This window comes from Fistularia commersonii, chromosome 14 (genome assembly GCF_037954325.1).
Source record: "Fistularia commersonii isolate RoL2024-O1a breed Wild chromosome 14, RoL_Fcom_v1.0, whole genome shotgun sequence".
Taxonomy (NCBI): Eukaryota; Metazoa; Chordata; class Actinopteri; order Syngnathiformes; family Fistulariidae; genus Fistularia; species Fistularia commersonii.
The window spans coordinates 11,977,704-11,994,446 of record NC_141297.1 but is presented as its reverse complement, the minus strand read 5'-3'; the positions used below and the strand labels follow the sequence as shown (position 1 = coordinate 11,994,446).

General features: G+C 37.3%; 1 protein-coding gene across 1 annotated transcript in view; it reads left to right on the top strand.

Moving 5' to 3' along the window:
• Positions 1 to 16,743, top strand: part of mtor (mechanistic target of rapamycin kinase) — an 87,493-nt gene that overhangs the window by 10,626 nt on the left and 60,124 nt on the right. Inside the window, exons 19-28 of the mRNA XM_086158976.1 lie at positions 3,507 to 3,757; positions 3,883 to 3,969; positions 5,746 to 5,913; positions 9,626 to 9,738; positions 9,871 to 10,033; positions 10,559 to 10,651; positions 10,902 to 11,048; positions 12,133 to 12,275; positions 13,232 to 13,394; positions 14,303 to 14,448. Of these exons, the coding sequence (XP_086015102.1) occupies positions 3,507 to 3,757; positions 3,883 to 3,969; positions 5,746 to 5,913; positions 9,626 to 9,738; positions 9,871 to 10,033; positions 10,559 to 10,651; positions 10,902 to 11,048; positions 12,133 to 12,275; positions 13,232 to 13,394; positions 14,303 to 14,448 (1,474 nt within the window). The remainder of the gene's footprint in view (positions 1 to 3,506; positions 3,758 to 3,882; positions 3,970 to 5,745; positions 5,914 to 9,625; positions 9,739 to 9,870; positions 10,034 to 10,558; positions 10,652 to 10,901; positions 11,049 to 12,132; positions 12,276 to 13,231; positions 13,395 to 14,302; positions 14,449 to 16,743) is intronic.

Sequence of the window (16,743 nt, the reverse complement as noted above, 5' to 3'; positions counted from 1 at the left end):
AGGATGAAATCACATAATTGTTAGTGGCTAATGAGTGAAGATTAGGTAGATATAGGCCTGTCACGATAGCCAATACATGTAAATGAGAACAAATGTTTGTATAGCTCCTTATGTTACACAATGATTGAGTGATGTCCAGTCCAGCATGAGCCTCACATCTCACCCAGTGGCAGCAGGGATTGGCTCCAGCCCTACTGTGAGCCTGTTTGTTGAATAGGTGGTGCACATAATGAATAAATTAGTTTAAACCAGAACCAAGATGGTAAAGAAATAGATCATTAAATGTATTTTCTTCCAGTACATTTTGTGTGAGAATTAAGGCATTCAGGATGTAGAATCTTCAAACTTTTATACCACTAACAGAAGCAACATATTGTATGGGCTTGTCATGTGTTCGGTTCCTCCAGTATCAGCCACTCGTTGAGGGTCAACTGCTTTCTCCCTGGCTGGTTTATCCGTGTATTTATCCGTGTTTCCGTGTATTAAAAATGTGATTGCCGGTCTGTTTTTACAACTTTGGAATGTTTCAGTACAAGCAAAATTAGAAAACTGTTAATATTTAACACCCCATATCAAAAACATACATCCAGAATAATAGACTCACTACTCTTGAGCAATGAGTGAGGTAAAGAGCATCAAAAAGTTTTCAAGAATGTACAAGTCCAGTGGCATTTAATTCAGTACATCTGGATGTCCTGTTACCTGGATTACCAGGAATCTTCACAGACATAAAACAGCTGTGATCAACTATGTGACAAGAAAATGGGGTCACAGATTTTTTTCAAGATTTTACAAAGCACCAGTTTGTAGGGTTATATTTATTACATCAATAGAATAAAACATCTAATTTATTTTGATTTATGATCAGTGTGGTCTCTACATGTTTGTGAGTTAAAGCAAGAATACATGGAATAGTGGTTGTGTGGAAGCTTCCAGTGGGAGGGGGGCGGCTGGTGACCATACCATTTGCAGCATTTTGCAGTTCATTCATGCATTTGCTTGTGGATCTAAAATCTGGGTTCTGGACTCATCCAAACATCTTCTAGAATTTGGACATTTAGATTAAAGGGAAATGTAACTGGCGCAACTACAGTGGGATCATTTGGAGAGTACGTATTAAAGGTGACCTATTTTCGACACATCCCTTTAAGCAGTGTTTCCAATATTTCTTTTCTCCCACTGACCCATTTTTAATCGCTGCAAACCATCTCAGTCCAATTTACAATACAGTCTATCTATAAATCTAGAGGACATTAAATTGTGCATAAATATTGCTGGTGTTTTTTTACTGCCTATTACACATCATTCATACCATTTTGAATGAATTAACCAGATGGTGGAAGAGATTTAAGTTTGATAAATCAAACTCTTGTTTCATACACACTTTAGAAAATACACGCATATAAATACTTGAGATGTTAGCTGAAGTCTGTTTTTTAGCAGGTTCTCTTTTTATTAGCTAAGCATCCTTCTCCTGGAATTTTGGCAGGAAACTTCGAGCGTGGTAGAAAATCAAGTGTGAGGCAGGTATAAATCTTAAAGGAGTGTCGAGGAATTTGTGAAAATGCATTTGGCAGTTCAAAAAAGATGCATAGATATGGGTGCACTTGACCCCACATTCAGATAGAATGCTGATGTTCACTGCACATAGACACTGGCATGCATACTCCAAACAGACAAACAATGATTGTATTTAAAAAATCTAAATTGCTCTCTGTCGATTTGAAAAATTCCCACAGTCATTTTGAGTTTTTCGCCTCATAAAGCCAATTTCTAACCGGCTCCACCCTCGAGATTTTCTAAAACAACACGCTGTGCCTTCACATAAATTGTGCACTGCGGCTGCACTTTACTTGGCTGATCCATTCAAGTGTCCCAGAATGTGACCTTGCACAATATGGTTATCTTGTTACCAGTTTATTACTACAGTACTGCTGCCTCACTTAGCCACAATGATGTCGGTTTTTGGGCTGTAAAGATACAGATGTGTAACCATCTATCACAGCCATTTATCAAAACTTGTTGAAGGCTCGAATAATAAAAAGGTCCAAAAGCAAAGCGACCCTCTCTAGCCTGCAGGCTTTGTCACAGTCTGTTATTTCTACAGTCCAGATTCTAAAGGTAGACAATCAGAGCAGCTGAAACTGTACTCTAGCAGAAGGTCAGTCAAGCACCGAATACCAGACGTCTGTAGTTTCATATTGCCTGTAAATCTCAGTAGTTTTTCATGGGTAAATGGACACCATATTCCAATAAACACTGTGTGTGTCACAAACACATTTCTGAAACTATTTTTTTTAGAAAATTGAGAACACATACCTCTGCCAAAGTCAGTAGCCCGCTGTTTTATTATATGCTAATGAACTATTCCTGATTCTTTTATAAAGTGAATGTAATAAATTTTCAAATACATATGGACACATCGAAATATATCCTGTTTTGCAACGGCAACGATGTTGAGGAAGGGAAAACAAAACCTGCACCCGATCTTTCATTTGTATCTGTACTAAAATTAACAATTAGCTAATGCTAGAAATGAATAAACAAACTGGCAAAATGAAGATGAAAAATCTAATTCATTTCCTGGACCTCTGAACAACTATGCAAACTCAAAATGACACTACTGTTATCACTTCTACTAAAAGTAATAATTGTTATCAATGTTATAATGATAATAATAGTAAAACAAAATTTTAAAAGTCAACATCAGTCTTTAATTAACATTATTATAAATGCTGGCTTTAAATCTGAATTAAATAAATTGAAAAGTAGTGTTCATTTAAACTGAAGTCTAATCCATCCAAGCTGCAACTGAACAATAATATTGTTGGATGAAACTCAATAATAGCCCAGTGATTATTATAAATGTGGTATGTTCAGGACAGACATTTTCATGTTTAGAAATTCTACCTACACTTTAATTTTTATGCATATCAAGTGAAGCACCATACATTAGCCAGAAACTCTCGTAACTATGTAAACCCATGTTAGTGGCATGTTGGCCCATAATGCAATTACAGGTACAAGAATGAAAAGAAGCACTAGACATGAACTGTATTTTTACTGCCAGTGTTATTTCTCTATTGTTTTTCTTAGAGTTTGTTAGGGATGAAACATGCATGAAATAGCTTTCATTAACTGTTGGCTTGCTTCCTCTCAGTAGTCGTAAAAAAACAGCAAAACGTTTTTCTGTAATGTGTTCTTCTGTGACATATGCATAGAAACCTTGAGGAATAAAATCCCCAAATTTCAAAACCGCTTGCACCTTCATGACATGTAGCTAGAATACACTGGTGAACCGGTAAACTGCTGGTGTAAGGTTTTAGGGTTTACAACTTTAATTTTAATTTCAAATCATTGACCACTTTTCCCCCAAGAGTTCAACAGATAAACATAGTTTAGGATCATATTATAATCCGTATACTTCCAGATTTTATAAGGATAAACTCACTCTTGATAAGCACAGGCTGATTGAAGTGAACCTATGTATTTTCTCTTTATCTTAGCTGACTACAGCACCAGTGAGATGCTCGTAAATATGGGAAACCTCCCCCTTGATGAGTTTTATCCTGCTGTGGCAATTGTCACCCTGATGCGCATCCTGAGAGACCCCTCCCTCTCGAACCATCATACTATGGTGGTCCAGGCCGTCACCTTCATCTTCAAGTCTTTGGGGCTCAAGTGTGTCCAATTCCTGCCACAAGTCATGCCCACTTTTCTGAATGTCATACGGGTCTGTGATGCCAGTATCCGAGAGGTAAACAGCTCTCTAGACTATAAGCCTTGTTGATGTATGCTCTGGTCAATCCGTGAAGTCAGTCCATTTTTCACAGGAAAGTTTTGTCTAAATGTTCTCCTCTATGTGCTCCTGTTTTCTTTCAGTTCCTTTTTCAGCAGATGGGAATGGTAGTATGCTTTGTGAAAATCCACATACGACCCTACATGGATGACATTTTCACCCTCATCAGAGTGAGTAATTTACACATCCTCCTCCCTGTATTTAAATTCATGTAGTCTTTTAAATATTCAAAATGCCTTTTGTTGTTGTCACTCAATAGGATTGTACCACATTTAGCAGGTAACGATGGTGGGTGTAGTGCTCCCATGAGCAGTGATAGCAGACAAATGAAGCAGTATAGCTATAAGGAAACAGTTTGAATTTTAATTGACTGACTTTGGAATAGTATTTGATGTAAGCAAGTCTAAGGAAGTCCAATCAAAATTATGCTGTACTTTTCAACAATATCCTTTAGTAGGACAACTCCTCTCCTACTTGGTATTCATGGAAAGACTGTCAACATGTTCTATGACCCTGATCTGAGCTGCTAACTTTTAATTATCCTCAGTTGTATGCTTCACTTTACTCAATAGGCATTGTGTTTGGAGCCCCAGGATAAAATCTGTCCCCAAGTCCACAGCAATACACATCATGAATGGTTTGTTTCTGTACTGAAAACAATGGAGATGCTGTAAAACTTGGATGAAAGACAGATGAATATCATTTGTGTTTATTTGATTTCCTTTGAGCCTTCTTAAAGAGTGGCTTTTTTTTTTTTAGAATTCACCATTTTGACTGCCCTTTTAGACACAGTTAATAGGTCTGAGGTGTGTTTTTCACTAATATTTTTCCAAGTGAAATCTGATGATGACTCATGACTCTCACCCTTATCACATGATGTGGAACAACTGCTAAAGCCATAGTCCCTGCATTTGCACAAACCCACTTATCTAGCACATAATTATATAGCAAGGCACAAAATATCATATGACTGTCCTTGTATCGTAACACTGTTGGAGACACCTTTGCAGTAACCATAACTCCAGGAGAGAAGTCATTTAGAGAATTGGACCTCTCTCATGTCCCTCTGAGTTAATAAATGGCAAGCGAAACAAAGAATCCATTCATTTTTGCTCCAGCATGGATCCTGCATCCAGATGAGGCGGCTGGAATAGCCATTCAGGATGTACACTCATTTGTTCTCTAGTCAGCAGCCCAGGCACAGAAAGCAGGAAGTTAGGGGCTACTCAGGACCCTTAACCACTGACAAAACACCCCTGCCAGATTTCACAGCTGAAGCACAATGTCTGATTGACACACTGCGTGACTTCAAGTGAGCTACGTAAACTCCAATGGCTACTATCTCAAATGTTAACAGTGGCCATACTTTATTTTCAAAGCATGTACTTTCCCCCATAGAAAATGAATGTGCTTCCATTTAGCGGGAGTTATAGATTTTTTATTTCTCACATCTAAATTGATTTATTCTCGCATCATCAGCACTTTGAAACACTGTATTTATAAGGAAACTGTGTCCAAATGGTTTCATGTCATTAGCAGAAACAAACTGTTTCAACTGCTCAGAGCCACATCCTCCCCCAGCAACTTACCATAGCAAAGTGGATGAGGTGGGGCTCTGTGCCCAGTTCCTTGGACCTTCTGAAATATTAAAGATTATATTGAGGAGTTTGACTTTGATTAATCTATGTCACTCCTGAAAATGCTAATAACTATCACATCTGTCCGTTAACTTAAGCATCACTTCATTCTTACCTCCTTTTAGATCAAATTATATGTTCAGATGTAGGTGGCCAGTTTAGAACTGGATGGGATTACTTGCAGCTGTATCATGGTTGAATGTGTTCCATTAGCAGAATTGTACTATTTCAGGATTATCATTATTTGCAGACCTGTCGTTTAATGATCTAATTTTAATCTATGCAAATACATTGTGCTTTGTGCTGCAGGAGTACTGGACACCTAACAACCCCATGCAGAACACCATCATCCTTCTGATTGAACAGATTGTGGTGGCACTGGGTGGAGAGTTCAAGCTCTACCTCCCCCAGCTCATCCCGCATATGTTGCGTGTCTTCATGCATGACAACAGCAGTGGGCGCAGTGTCACCATTAAGGTAAGAGCAAGCAGTGTTTTTGAAAAAAAGATGCACATAATTACACTGGCCTGAAGATTTTCTTTTCGATTTTCAATTGAAAGGTACTGAATGACTGACTGATTTTTTTTTTCTTTCATATACATCTGTCAGTTTGGTTTCTTTATTTGAGACTCCTATTTCATATTTTTAGAAACATCCAAATGATAAAGACTGTTGGTACTTTTGGATTGGGATTGGGTTGTGCCTACCTCAACCAAACTCTTAGTGATATATTTTGAGAAATTCAATGAAATTCTTGATATTTTTATTCAATTATGTCATGAGCCACCATTTTACTGACACATCTCAGTGACTCAACTGAATGCAAATGGAGAGTTGAAAATTATTTTTTTAATGTTGGAGGCCTGGAGGGAAAGACAGGTTGTTATATTCGGCCTTCCAGTTGTGGAGTGGTTGGAAAAATGTTCTCTTAGAAGTAATCTAAACATAAGAATATGTACTATATTTTGGAAAGTCAGACCAATTTGGCACGAAGCATTGAATAGAGCATAGAACAGGTGATAATACATTCTTATGTCTTAAAATATAATTACTTATTTTAAGTGTATTCTTAATACATTTTAATTTAGCCCAATAAAGCTTAAATTTTAGAAACTAATTGGTCCAGTTGATTTTGTATTTGATATTTGGCTAAAAAGCTTAAACATGCCTTTAAAACCTTGAGCAGTGACTTAACACATTAACCCATCCTGTTTGGAAAAGGGTTAATATTGTCATGCTTGCTTACACTGCAACAGTAGAGAGCAGTTGATAAAATAAAAATTAGATGAGTCATATGAAAATTCAGCATCCTACTGTGGCTAAGACTATTGGCAGTGTCATCATCATCTGTGTTCTATTAAATGATGCACTCCTTACATATTGCATCAGGCCTCTTGCAATGCATCATTTTCATTTTTTTTCATTTTCTTAAGCACTATCAGTTTCTCATTGCTGTATTTCACATCATCATTTAATATTTGCCTGGCTTTCCAAATGTTATTTTCTGTCCTTCCTTCCTAATAGGATGAGACAGCAGATATTTATTTCCATCTAATTACATTTGTTAATGTTTAAAAAAAACAATTTAATACAGAAGCTGCTGTCATTGCATTCCCCAGCAATTTCTTTATGAATTTATTGAAATTATCCGTATTCTTCAGTATCTCAGGCTTTCCAGAGCTTTCCAGAGCTATATGTAGAAAAAAGTTAGAAATCGATATTACTTCCTGCCAGACTGCTGATGTCCAATTCCTGGATTGTTTTTAGGTCAAAATTGAGATACTTACCATGTTGCTGTGCACAATTTGACCATAACTAAGGCTGGATTTATCAATTTAGCTGCGTATGTAATGTAGCAGTATAGAGAATGACTGTTACAGATATAAAGAGGATAGAATAAGCAATGATGCACTGAAACATCATTGTTTCATTCTTTAATTAATAACAGGTGAAATATACCGTACTTAGTCTTTCAAAATACTATACCATATGTTACAATGACTATATCATTACAGCAAGATGTGGGATAGTCAGTGTTCATGATCAATAAATCTGTAGAATAGAAATTTTAAAGTTGTCAACAGTATGACCTCACACACAGTGTTTTGGTGTCAGTGAAGTAAGTAATTCGGCAGTTTTACTGATTTATGGAGAAAAAGTGACACATTGTATATCATACATCTGGTGCACTAAGCACACTAACTAGACTGAAAAGCTCAGATGCCAAGTTGGTTTTTATGTGAGTAGATCACCTAATGCAGCCAGTACCAGCAAGGGTAGTATGTGTTTAAAAGTAACCTTGTCACTCTACACTCTTTCAGAAGGGCTACCATTGACTTATTGCAGTGCTGTTTTCTATCCGCAGTTTCCTTCGACATCAATCAAACCCATTTTGGGCTAAGACATTCATTCGTAATACAGTGGTTCAAAGACTGTATAGACCTGTAGCTGACACAATCTCTTGTTCCTGCAACTGCTGCCAATATGTGTTGGGTTTTCCTTTCAATAGTAAATCATGGTTGGAGCACAAACCACAGAGCTATAATCATAAGCATCACCGTCATCTGCAGGGCTCTCCCTGCTGGTGCTGTTAAGGCTCAGAGCCTGCACTATTTGATAACCCAGCAGCCAAGAGTCTGGATAGTCAATAAGTCCCGCCTGCTTTTAGATTAGGTTCCAGAAGATGAGGGTCACGAAAGGGGTGGCTCAGAATCGGGTTTCCCAGTAGTCGGATAGAGAGGCAAAGAAAAACATACTTCATTTCATGAAGCCACTCTGTCCAGCCACCACCACCTCCGCAGCACATGAACGCAGACGTCCACCTTGACTTCCTGCTGTCTCGCCATGTGTGATGTGGGGGTGGGGTAGCAGGGGTGGTCACAGTGTGTTAGGGGCTCCAAAATAACGTAATTCTTTTCAGACCACCATATATCTAGATATCAATCGACTTACTGCTCTCACATGCTCAGCACAACCTGCAATGTGGTTTTCATAACACACGATTACAGACCGTTTTGTGACCAAAGTTGCTGCTCATTTGATGAGAAATTCTGATTAAAGATGTGGGAAGTAAGCTGGCTTGTCGGCAAGCTGGAATCAGCTTTGAAACTACCCTCACCTCATTATAAAGGGAAAGTGAGCAATTCAAATAATAAACACTATCATTTTAAATCCCATTAACCTTCAATGCTTTTTCCTGCACTTATGGTTGCGGGGATGCTAGAGCCTATCCCAGCTGTAATTGGGCAAGAGCAATGCTACATCCTGGACTGGTTACCAGTCGATAGCTGGGCCACATATACCGTAATTTCTGAACTATAAGCCACTATTTTTTTCACAAGCTTTGAACACATTTGAACGGCTTAAACATTGATGCAGCTTATCTATGGATTTTTTTGGGCTGATGAGCTTCACACCACCAAAACATTGAGCCTCATCAGATTGGACCAATGAAATTACCGCAAAATTCTAAGGCTGTTCAATTCCAGCACTGAAGAAGACAACTTTAATGGTTTTATTGCATAGGAGGAAGATGAAGATAGTGATCACCTGGATTAGGACAAAGCAGGGTTAGAAAATAGATGGATAGATGGACTTTTCGTGTTGTTATTTATTATTAATCTTTTTCATCAGCTGTGTTATAGGTACTGTTTGGAAAAAAAAAAATTCCAGTACATATTTGTGGATGTAAAAAAAAATGTTTCTGTGTAAATATCTCATGTTACAATGTGGACACATTTTGCAATGAGTGTGCCCTATATATGTACACGTATATTTATTTGTTGATTTTCAGCCAGTGCGGCTTATATTCAGGTGCTCAATAGTCCATAAAATAGGGTAGCCATAGACAACTGATCACTCTCTCCTTCACACTTCTGGGTAATTTTTTTCCAATTTATTCCAATTTTACCTGTTGCATGTTTTTGGACTGTGGGAGGACACCAGGGAACCCGGTAGAAACATCCAAGATAATAAGAGTAAGAGAGCAGATAATTAAAAAAAAAGGGAATTATTCTTACAGTCAAAGTAATCAGGAATTTTCCAAAATACATCCCAGCACCTTCATAACAGAAATGTCTGTCTTAGCCTTTTTTTCCTCAAGGACTCTGAAACTATATTATTTGGATATAAGAAATGCATTAAATATAGTGGTCTGATTATACTCAGTAGTGTGTCTTCTCTTTTGCAGTTACTGAACGCTATCCAGTTGTTTGGTGCTAACCTAGATGATTACCTCCACTTATTGCTGCCGCCAATTGTCAAACTGTTTGATGCCCCTGATGTGCCCCTGCAAGCACGCAAGTCAGTGCAATATTGCCATTATATGATATTCAAAAAGCTATGTGTCCTGCAAAGCACCTATCTGTATTGAGCCCCCACACACTTAGGTAAAAAATATGATTCTTCTATGTGTTTTTCTTCGTTGTGACTCAGAGTTGCCTTGGAGACACTGGACCGGCTGACAGAATCCCTGGACTTCACTGACTATGCTTCACGCATTATCCACCCTATTGTTAGGACCCTTGACAGCACGCCTGAGCTACGTTCCACCTCCATGGACACCCTGTCCTCACTTGTGTTCCAGCTGGGCAAGAAGGTAGCGGTGGCTGTCTCCACAGATCTTTTTTAGACATGGCTAAAATCCCCACAGCAGGCCTCAACTGCATACTGTACCCCACCATGCAAACGTGCTTCCGTGCGCACACGCATACACACACACACTCACACACACACACACACACACACACACACACACACACACTTAGTCTTTATTACTTCCTGCCAGACTGCTGATGTCATGGACTGCTTGGCATGATGAGTGTTTATGAGTGCATGAGGTCACATTTACCTCTTCATCTCCTCCTGTGCCTTTTCCTACCATATTTCTCAACCCTGTTATCGTTTTCCGGTCTAACCTTAAAAATGCCTATTTGACTTGGCAGCCAGTCTTGCAACAACAAACGTGAAAAGGAAGCTTTTGATCTTAAGCAACTGCCTTGATACAAGTGCATGTTATTCAGTTTATGGTGAAAAATAGAGACAGTAGGACCAAAGCTGTAATTAAGTCCACATGCACCCTTTATTTAGTCTTATTTCCTTTTCCTCTTTTTTGCATTTGCAGTACCAGATCTTTATCCCCATGGTAAATAAAGTGATGCTGAAGCACAGGATCAACCATCAGCGTTATGACATACTTATATGTCGCATTGTTAAGGTATGACCCCTCAATAAAAATATGAATCTTTTTTCACCAAATACATTTGCACATTATAAGCATTTTCTCTCTAAAAAATCACGAGTGAATAAATGTATGGAAATGTGTCAAGTAAATGTAAATAAATCATCAATTATCCCTCGGGAAAGAAATACATTTAGACATTTACAATGTGTTTTCAGGCCCAAATCAACAGTTCATCTGGGTGTGGGGCTTGTGTGTGGTCTGAATGTGTTTGTGGTCACAATAGGGTTACACTCTGGCAGAGGAAGAAGAGAACCCTCTAATCTTTCAGCATCGCCAGTTACGTGGTAACCAAGGTGATGCTCTTGTTAGTGGGCCAGTGGAGGCTGGACCTATGAAGAAGCTTCATGTCAGCACAACAGCTCTACAGAAGGTCAGAAGAAATATAATAAAATATATATTATAAAATATTTTTTTAAAAATCCATAAATTTTTTTGCTCCCATAATAAATAATACATCTCAGGGTGACATTGATGCTCAGAGTACAATATCAACTTTTTTATTTTTAAAAGAGGTCACATTCATTTTTGGCAGTGAAATTGGAGACTTTTTACGAGATCACTCAGGTCTTTAATGGTCCATGTCACACTCACATCTCCTCAAAGACGTACAGCTATCCAATACTGTTGATAGCCGGATATTAAAATTAAGTTTTTATATCAGCACATCCTTAGGTTGATAAACAGTGCAAAAGGGTATTAAAAGTTTTAAAGAAAATATCAAAGAAAAGAAGTGATGGTCATTTAACATTCTTGTTGAAGTATTTTGACCTTGAATTTTACACTTAGGTGTTTTTATACTCTGGTCAATTTAGAAATAGGGCTTACTGGTATCCGGCTAGTTAATTTCTCAACTAGAGTGAGAAAAAATGTAATATTGAAGGTATACGCATTTATGTAGGATACCATGTGTAAATTACTGATTGAATTCATGGCACAGATTTGATTCATGCATTCATTTGAACAACTTTTTATCTCAACCATAGTAGATTATGGGGTTATGAACTCTCCAGTGTCTAGGCTAGAGCAATAGATCAATGTCATGCCAGAACATGGGGATTAATGGTACATATAGTACATCATGCTACAAGTAACAAGCAAATATCTTACATTTTTGTACTTGTCCATTTCTATGTGTTTTAATATGACAACATGAACATTATAAAGTCAAAAAATAAGCGTAGGCAATGACAGGCCATTATGCATGGATGTTTTAGTTTGACGGTTAAATGAGTTGAGTCAATTAACATATATCTCCTAAATCTAATTATCAAAAAAGTAGTCATTCCTTGTATTTGTTTACTGGAAGATACATACAAATGGTTTCAAAGCATGTTTCTCTGCATCTAAGCCAGAGCATCCCATAAATGTTTCCCACAGTTTTGTGATTTTTCGAAAGTACTCCTCCCACGTAGTTCTCATTGACTTCTAATGTGGGGAACCTTTGTGTGACATAGGCTTGGGGTGCCGCCAGAAAAGTGTCCAAAGATGACTGGCTGGAATGGTTGAGGCGTTTGAGTGTTGTTTTGCTGAAGGAGTCTTCTTCTCCAGCCCTGCGATCCTGCTGGTCACTGGCTCAGACTTACATCCCCCTGGCAAGGTAGACTACTTCAGTCCTAACTGTTTGAGCTCTGTTTCTTCAAACTGTCTCCCCTCAGTTTTTTTTTCCTGTCAACCATTTGCTGATAGTAGCATAAATTCAAAACCTATGTTACTGTGCTTTGTTTTGATTTCTACAAATGATTAGGCATAACTGTAATTGTGTAGCAACTTTACCAAAATTATTATGATTCAGACAGAATTTCACTTAATTTAACAGTGAAGCATCTTTAACGCTATGGAGTAGTGCAACTCCTGGCTTCAGATGTTTTTGGATAATCAGTGAGGTTTCCCTTTAAACATAGAAGAAAGATGAAGATCACTTTATTTAGTCAGATTCAGTAATAATACACCAAAAATCTGCAAAATCTGCCTATTGCATTTAACCCATCACGGATGAAGCATGAGCAGTTTGGGGTTCAGTGTGGTGTGACAGGTTAGGAGTGCTGAACAACACTTGAGCAGGCTAAGGGGAACTTGGGAATTGAACCAGGAATTTTAAATTCTAAGATTACTGCTCTTGCCATCTCAGGCTGCCTGCAAAGCCTTCATCCGCAGTATAACTCAGTGTGCTAAATTGTATAACTGTTTTGAAATTATGCAGATGGGTTGTTTGGATGAAGCCAGATAACATTTCTTTTTCATTTTTCTATTCAGTCATGCTGGACATAAACACATAATCTAATCCATTGGTTACTGGGTAAAGTCCTAATTCAGTATTAGTTTGCCTGGAAAGAGGACCTGTCTTTCTGGACTTGTCATTGCCTTTAATGACAGGTTTATTTTGTTTGACAACTTTTTTGTTCAGGCATATGTAGCTTTAAAATGCAAAAATCAATTTCCTTAAATTGAAAGTGGTGATATACTTCACAAGTGACATTTCAAGACATATTAATGGAAACTTGTCTCGTGAGTATCTTTCATACAATGTTCAAGAACATTTATTGTTGTACACAGGGACCTTTTCAATGCAGCTTTTCTGTCTTGCTGGTCCGAGCTGAGTGAGGACCAGCAGGATGAGCTCATCCGCAGCATCGAGTTAGCTCTGACGTCACAGGACATTGCCGAGGTCACACAGACGCTACTCAACCTGGCAGAGTTCATGGAGCACAGTGACAAGGTTAGAATTCAATGTTTAACCCATGAATGTCAGCGATAAATTTTGACTCATTCTTTGGTGATGCTGTGAGTGTTGTCTTGCATATATATGTATGTATATGTATATGTATATGTATGTATGTATGTATGTGTGTGTATATATATATATATTTAGAAATATGTGTATATATATATATATGTATATTTTATGATGTGTATGTATGTACGTGTGTGCGTGTGTGTCTTATATATAAAATTTTGGAAAGAGGGCTGCTTTTATGTCAGTAAATAATAGTGGTCAGGTGATTCTAAGCTATCCATCTGAAATCATAAATGGATCTCTTTCGATTTTGATTTATTCAACCTTTTTTGCTTAAATCATTCAGTGTTCTTAGGCAAATTGAAATCTAGATAAATAACAGAACTCTCGACAGCAATAAAAATGAAAACATGTATGATATATTTCATTCAAAAGCAGCTTACGCAAAAGAAGTCACTCAATTTACCCCCTCTAAATTGCAACTCGTACTTTTGATGTGCCTGTATCACAGTAAAGTGAGTAAATGATGTGGAAATTTCCCTTGAGGTAATTCAAATGTTGGTTAAAAGTGCCGAAGTGAAGATAAAGATAAATAAAAAGCAACAGCAACATTTTTCAAAGTAATCTCAATAATATTGATTGAAGATTTTTTTTTTATCTGTAAATTTTTATCACATGTGGTGACCTTATGTATGACCCACTCTGACCTTTAGGGCAGACATTCTAATGTTTGATCTACCGTACAAACATGACTAAATTATGCCCCGTGAAAGCGCAATACAAACACCATTCTTATTCTTCATTCTCATATCAAATGGCTCTACATTCATGATTCTTTTATTTAAGAAAACACTGTGGTGTCATTGAGTGTTTGTGGTTTGGTTTTCCAGGGCCCACTGCCTCTAAGGGATGATAATGGTATTGTGCTACTCGGAGAGAGAGCTGCCAAATGTCGTGCCTATGCCAAAGCTCTGCACTACAAAGAGCTTGAGTTTCAGAAGGGTCCCTCTCCTCTCATCCTGGAGTCTCTCATCAGGTAGGAGCTTGGAAAAATGAGATACAGTTACAGCCTCCATAATCTAAGAAGTAGAATTTGGTTTCGAAGTTACTCTAAATGGTTATTCTATTATTGATTTTTTTTTATATGAACAGCACTGGTAAGAATATCAGTATTCAACGGTCCATTTATTTGAAGTTGGCCTGTTTAATATCTCCTTTGTGTTTAGATGAGGCAGTTACTTTTATGGCTATAGAACAGTCATAACTGTCACAGAAACAAGGTTTGGCAGGTGTGTTGTGTTGGTTAGGTATTTGACTGTCCATGGAAAAGCAAAAGTAAACCATGAAGTCAATATTTAATCAAATAAGTAAATAACTAACTCACAAAATACATATCCTTCTTCTCCATTACCCTTGATGTCTTTTGTCATCTTTTCCATGGCCTCTCTGCATCCCTTTTTATTTCTTTGTCTTTGGAATGGCACAGAGAAATCTGTTTTCCAGGCATCTAATTGGACTCTTGCCTCCTTTTCATCTATGAGTGTCTGGACTTGTGTTTCACAGGGGCCTGTTTTCAATTTCTCAGGAGCCTTGATGATGATGAATGATGGAGTCGGCACTCCAATGTTTTCAATATCCCCATCTGGTTCTCACCTCTGCAGGATTTCCCATAAAAGATCTTGAGGCTGGTGTGCAAAAGGCGATGCATAAACTTGGAACTACCAATTCCTAACTTTCAGAAACGTTTGAGAATTTATATCTGATTACATCTTGATAGTGATCATAAATTATCATTCCGTTGCCTAGTAGACAGTGTCACTATATCTAACAACAAATACATATATATGTATTAAAATGTGGTAGTGCAGATTTTACAAGTCAAAATAAAGTAAGAGGTTTTTAAGAATAATTAAATAATCGATCGATAATTGCTTTAATGACCTGACTGTATTTGCAAGCTCCACAGGTTTGAGTACAGCCAGGAAAGTCAGTCACATTTTCCCAGTCATTCTCAGCAACAGAGCAACACTTAATTGATCTTGAATCTAGACTGTAATTGGTACATTATGTAATCTCTTTAAATTGATATCAGTGATGGGGTGGGGGCTATTTCGGTCTCTGGGGTGATTTCAAAAGAGCCTTGTAGTATCTTAGAGTATGTAATCTGGACCATATGTCAGTAATAAATGTCTATTCATAATGTAAGTGGGCACTATATAAATGGCAATACAAATTATGCTTAATATGTTCGCATATATTGAGGGATGGAAATTTTAAAGCAAAAGTAGCCCAAAATAGTCTACTAATCGTAAAACGCACTTGACAAGAAGCCATTGTGGCTTTATTGCATTATTTTATACCACCATGTATGCTCATACTGATCCAGAGTTTGCATACATTGTAAGATATTTTAAACATGATTTAACTTATTGATTCACAAGGAATCCTGATGTTGCATGCAGATGGAAAAACCTTTGACACGCAGTCATTCATGTGTTCAAAAATATTTCAACTAATTAAGCAAGGTAATCATTTACAACAGATTCGCATGTACCACAATTTAAAGCTAGTACCTTGCTAGAATTGGGGATGTAGAAAATGGAAATAATGTTATAAATGAAAAAAATGGGCTTGTCTTGAGGATCAAAAGGTCTTGATTTCTCTCCTGCTGTGTGCTTTGATTATCTTAATACCTGATATTTGTTAACATGACACAGCTGTGTATTTCTTCTCTCAGAAAAATACATTTCCACAATCATATAACAGAAGTAACCTTCCTTTTATATGGCGAGGAAGCAGTTGAGATAACTTTGGAACATTGTAATAATGGCCTTTGAAATTATCACAGTGTTGAATCCACAATTATTTTGATCACATTACATTTAAAACATCTATCTTTCACATTTTCTGTCCACTCAATGAATTCACATTTAACATTTCCTATGATTCATAGGTTTTAAAACCTACTTAAGGTTCCTAGAAATCTTGACAGAAAAATTCAATGGAACATAAATGTCATTTTTTTCATTCCTCATTAAGTTTTATGTCCATTGAAAATTTGCACTAGCAGTGGTTAGATTTTCATCTTCAAGCATCTTGTCTGGGTTATTTTCTTTTTTGAATTCTTAGTTTTGATGATTATATTTGCCACCCAAACACAAGTAGTGTCCAGTTGACTTTACCGTACTGTTTAAGATGTACTTTTATGAATGAGTTTGTTATGATTGCTTTTTAGGCCCCACAAATAGCAGGACTTGTTTGCATGGCACCATCTTGTGCCCCTTATTTCAAAGTGATGGGTAACATTATTCATTTTAATAAGATGTTAGGT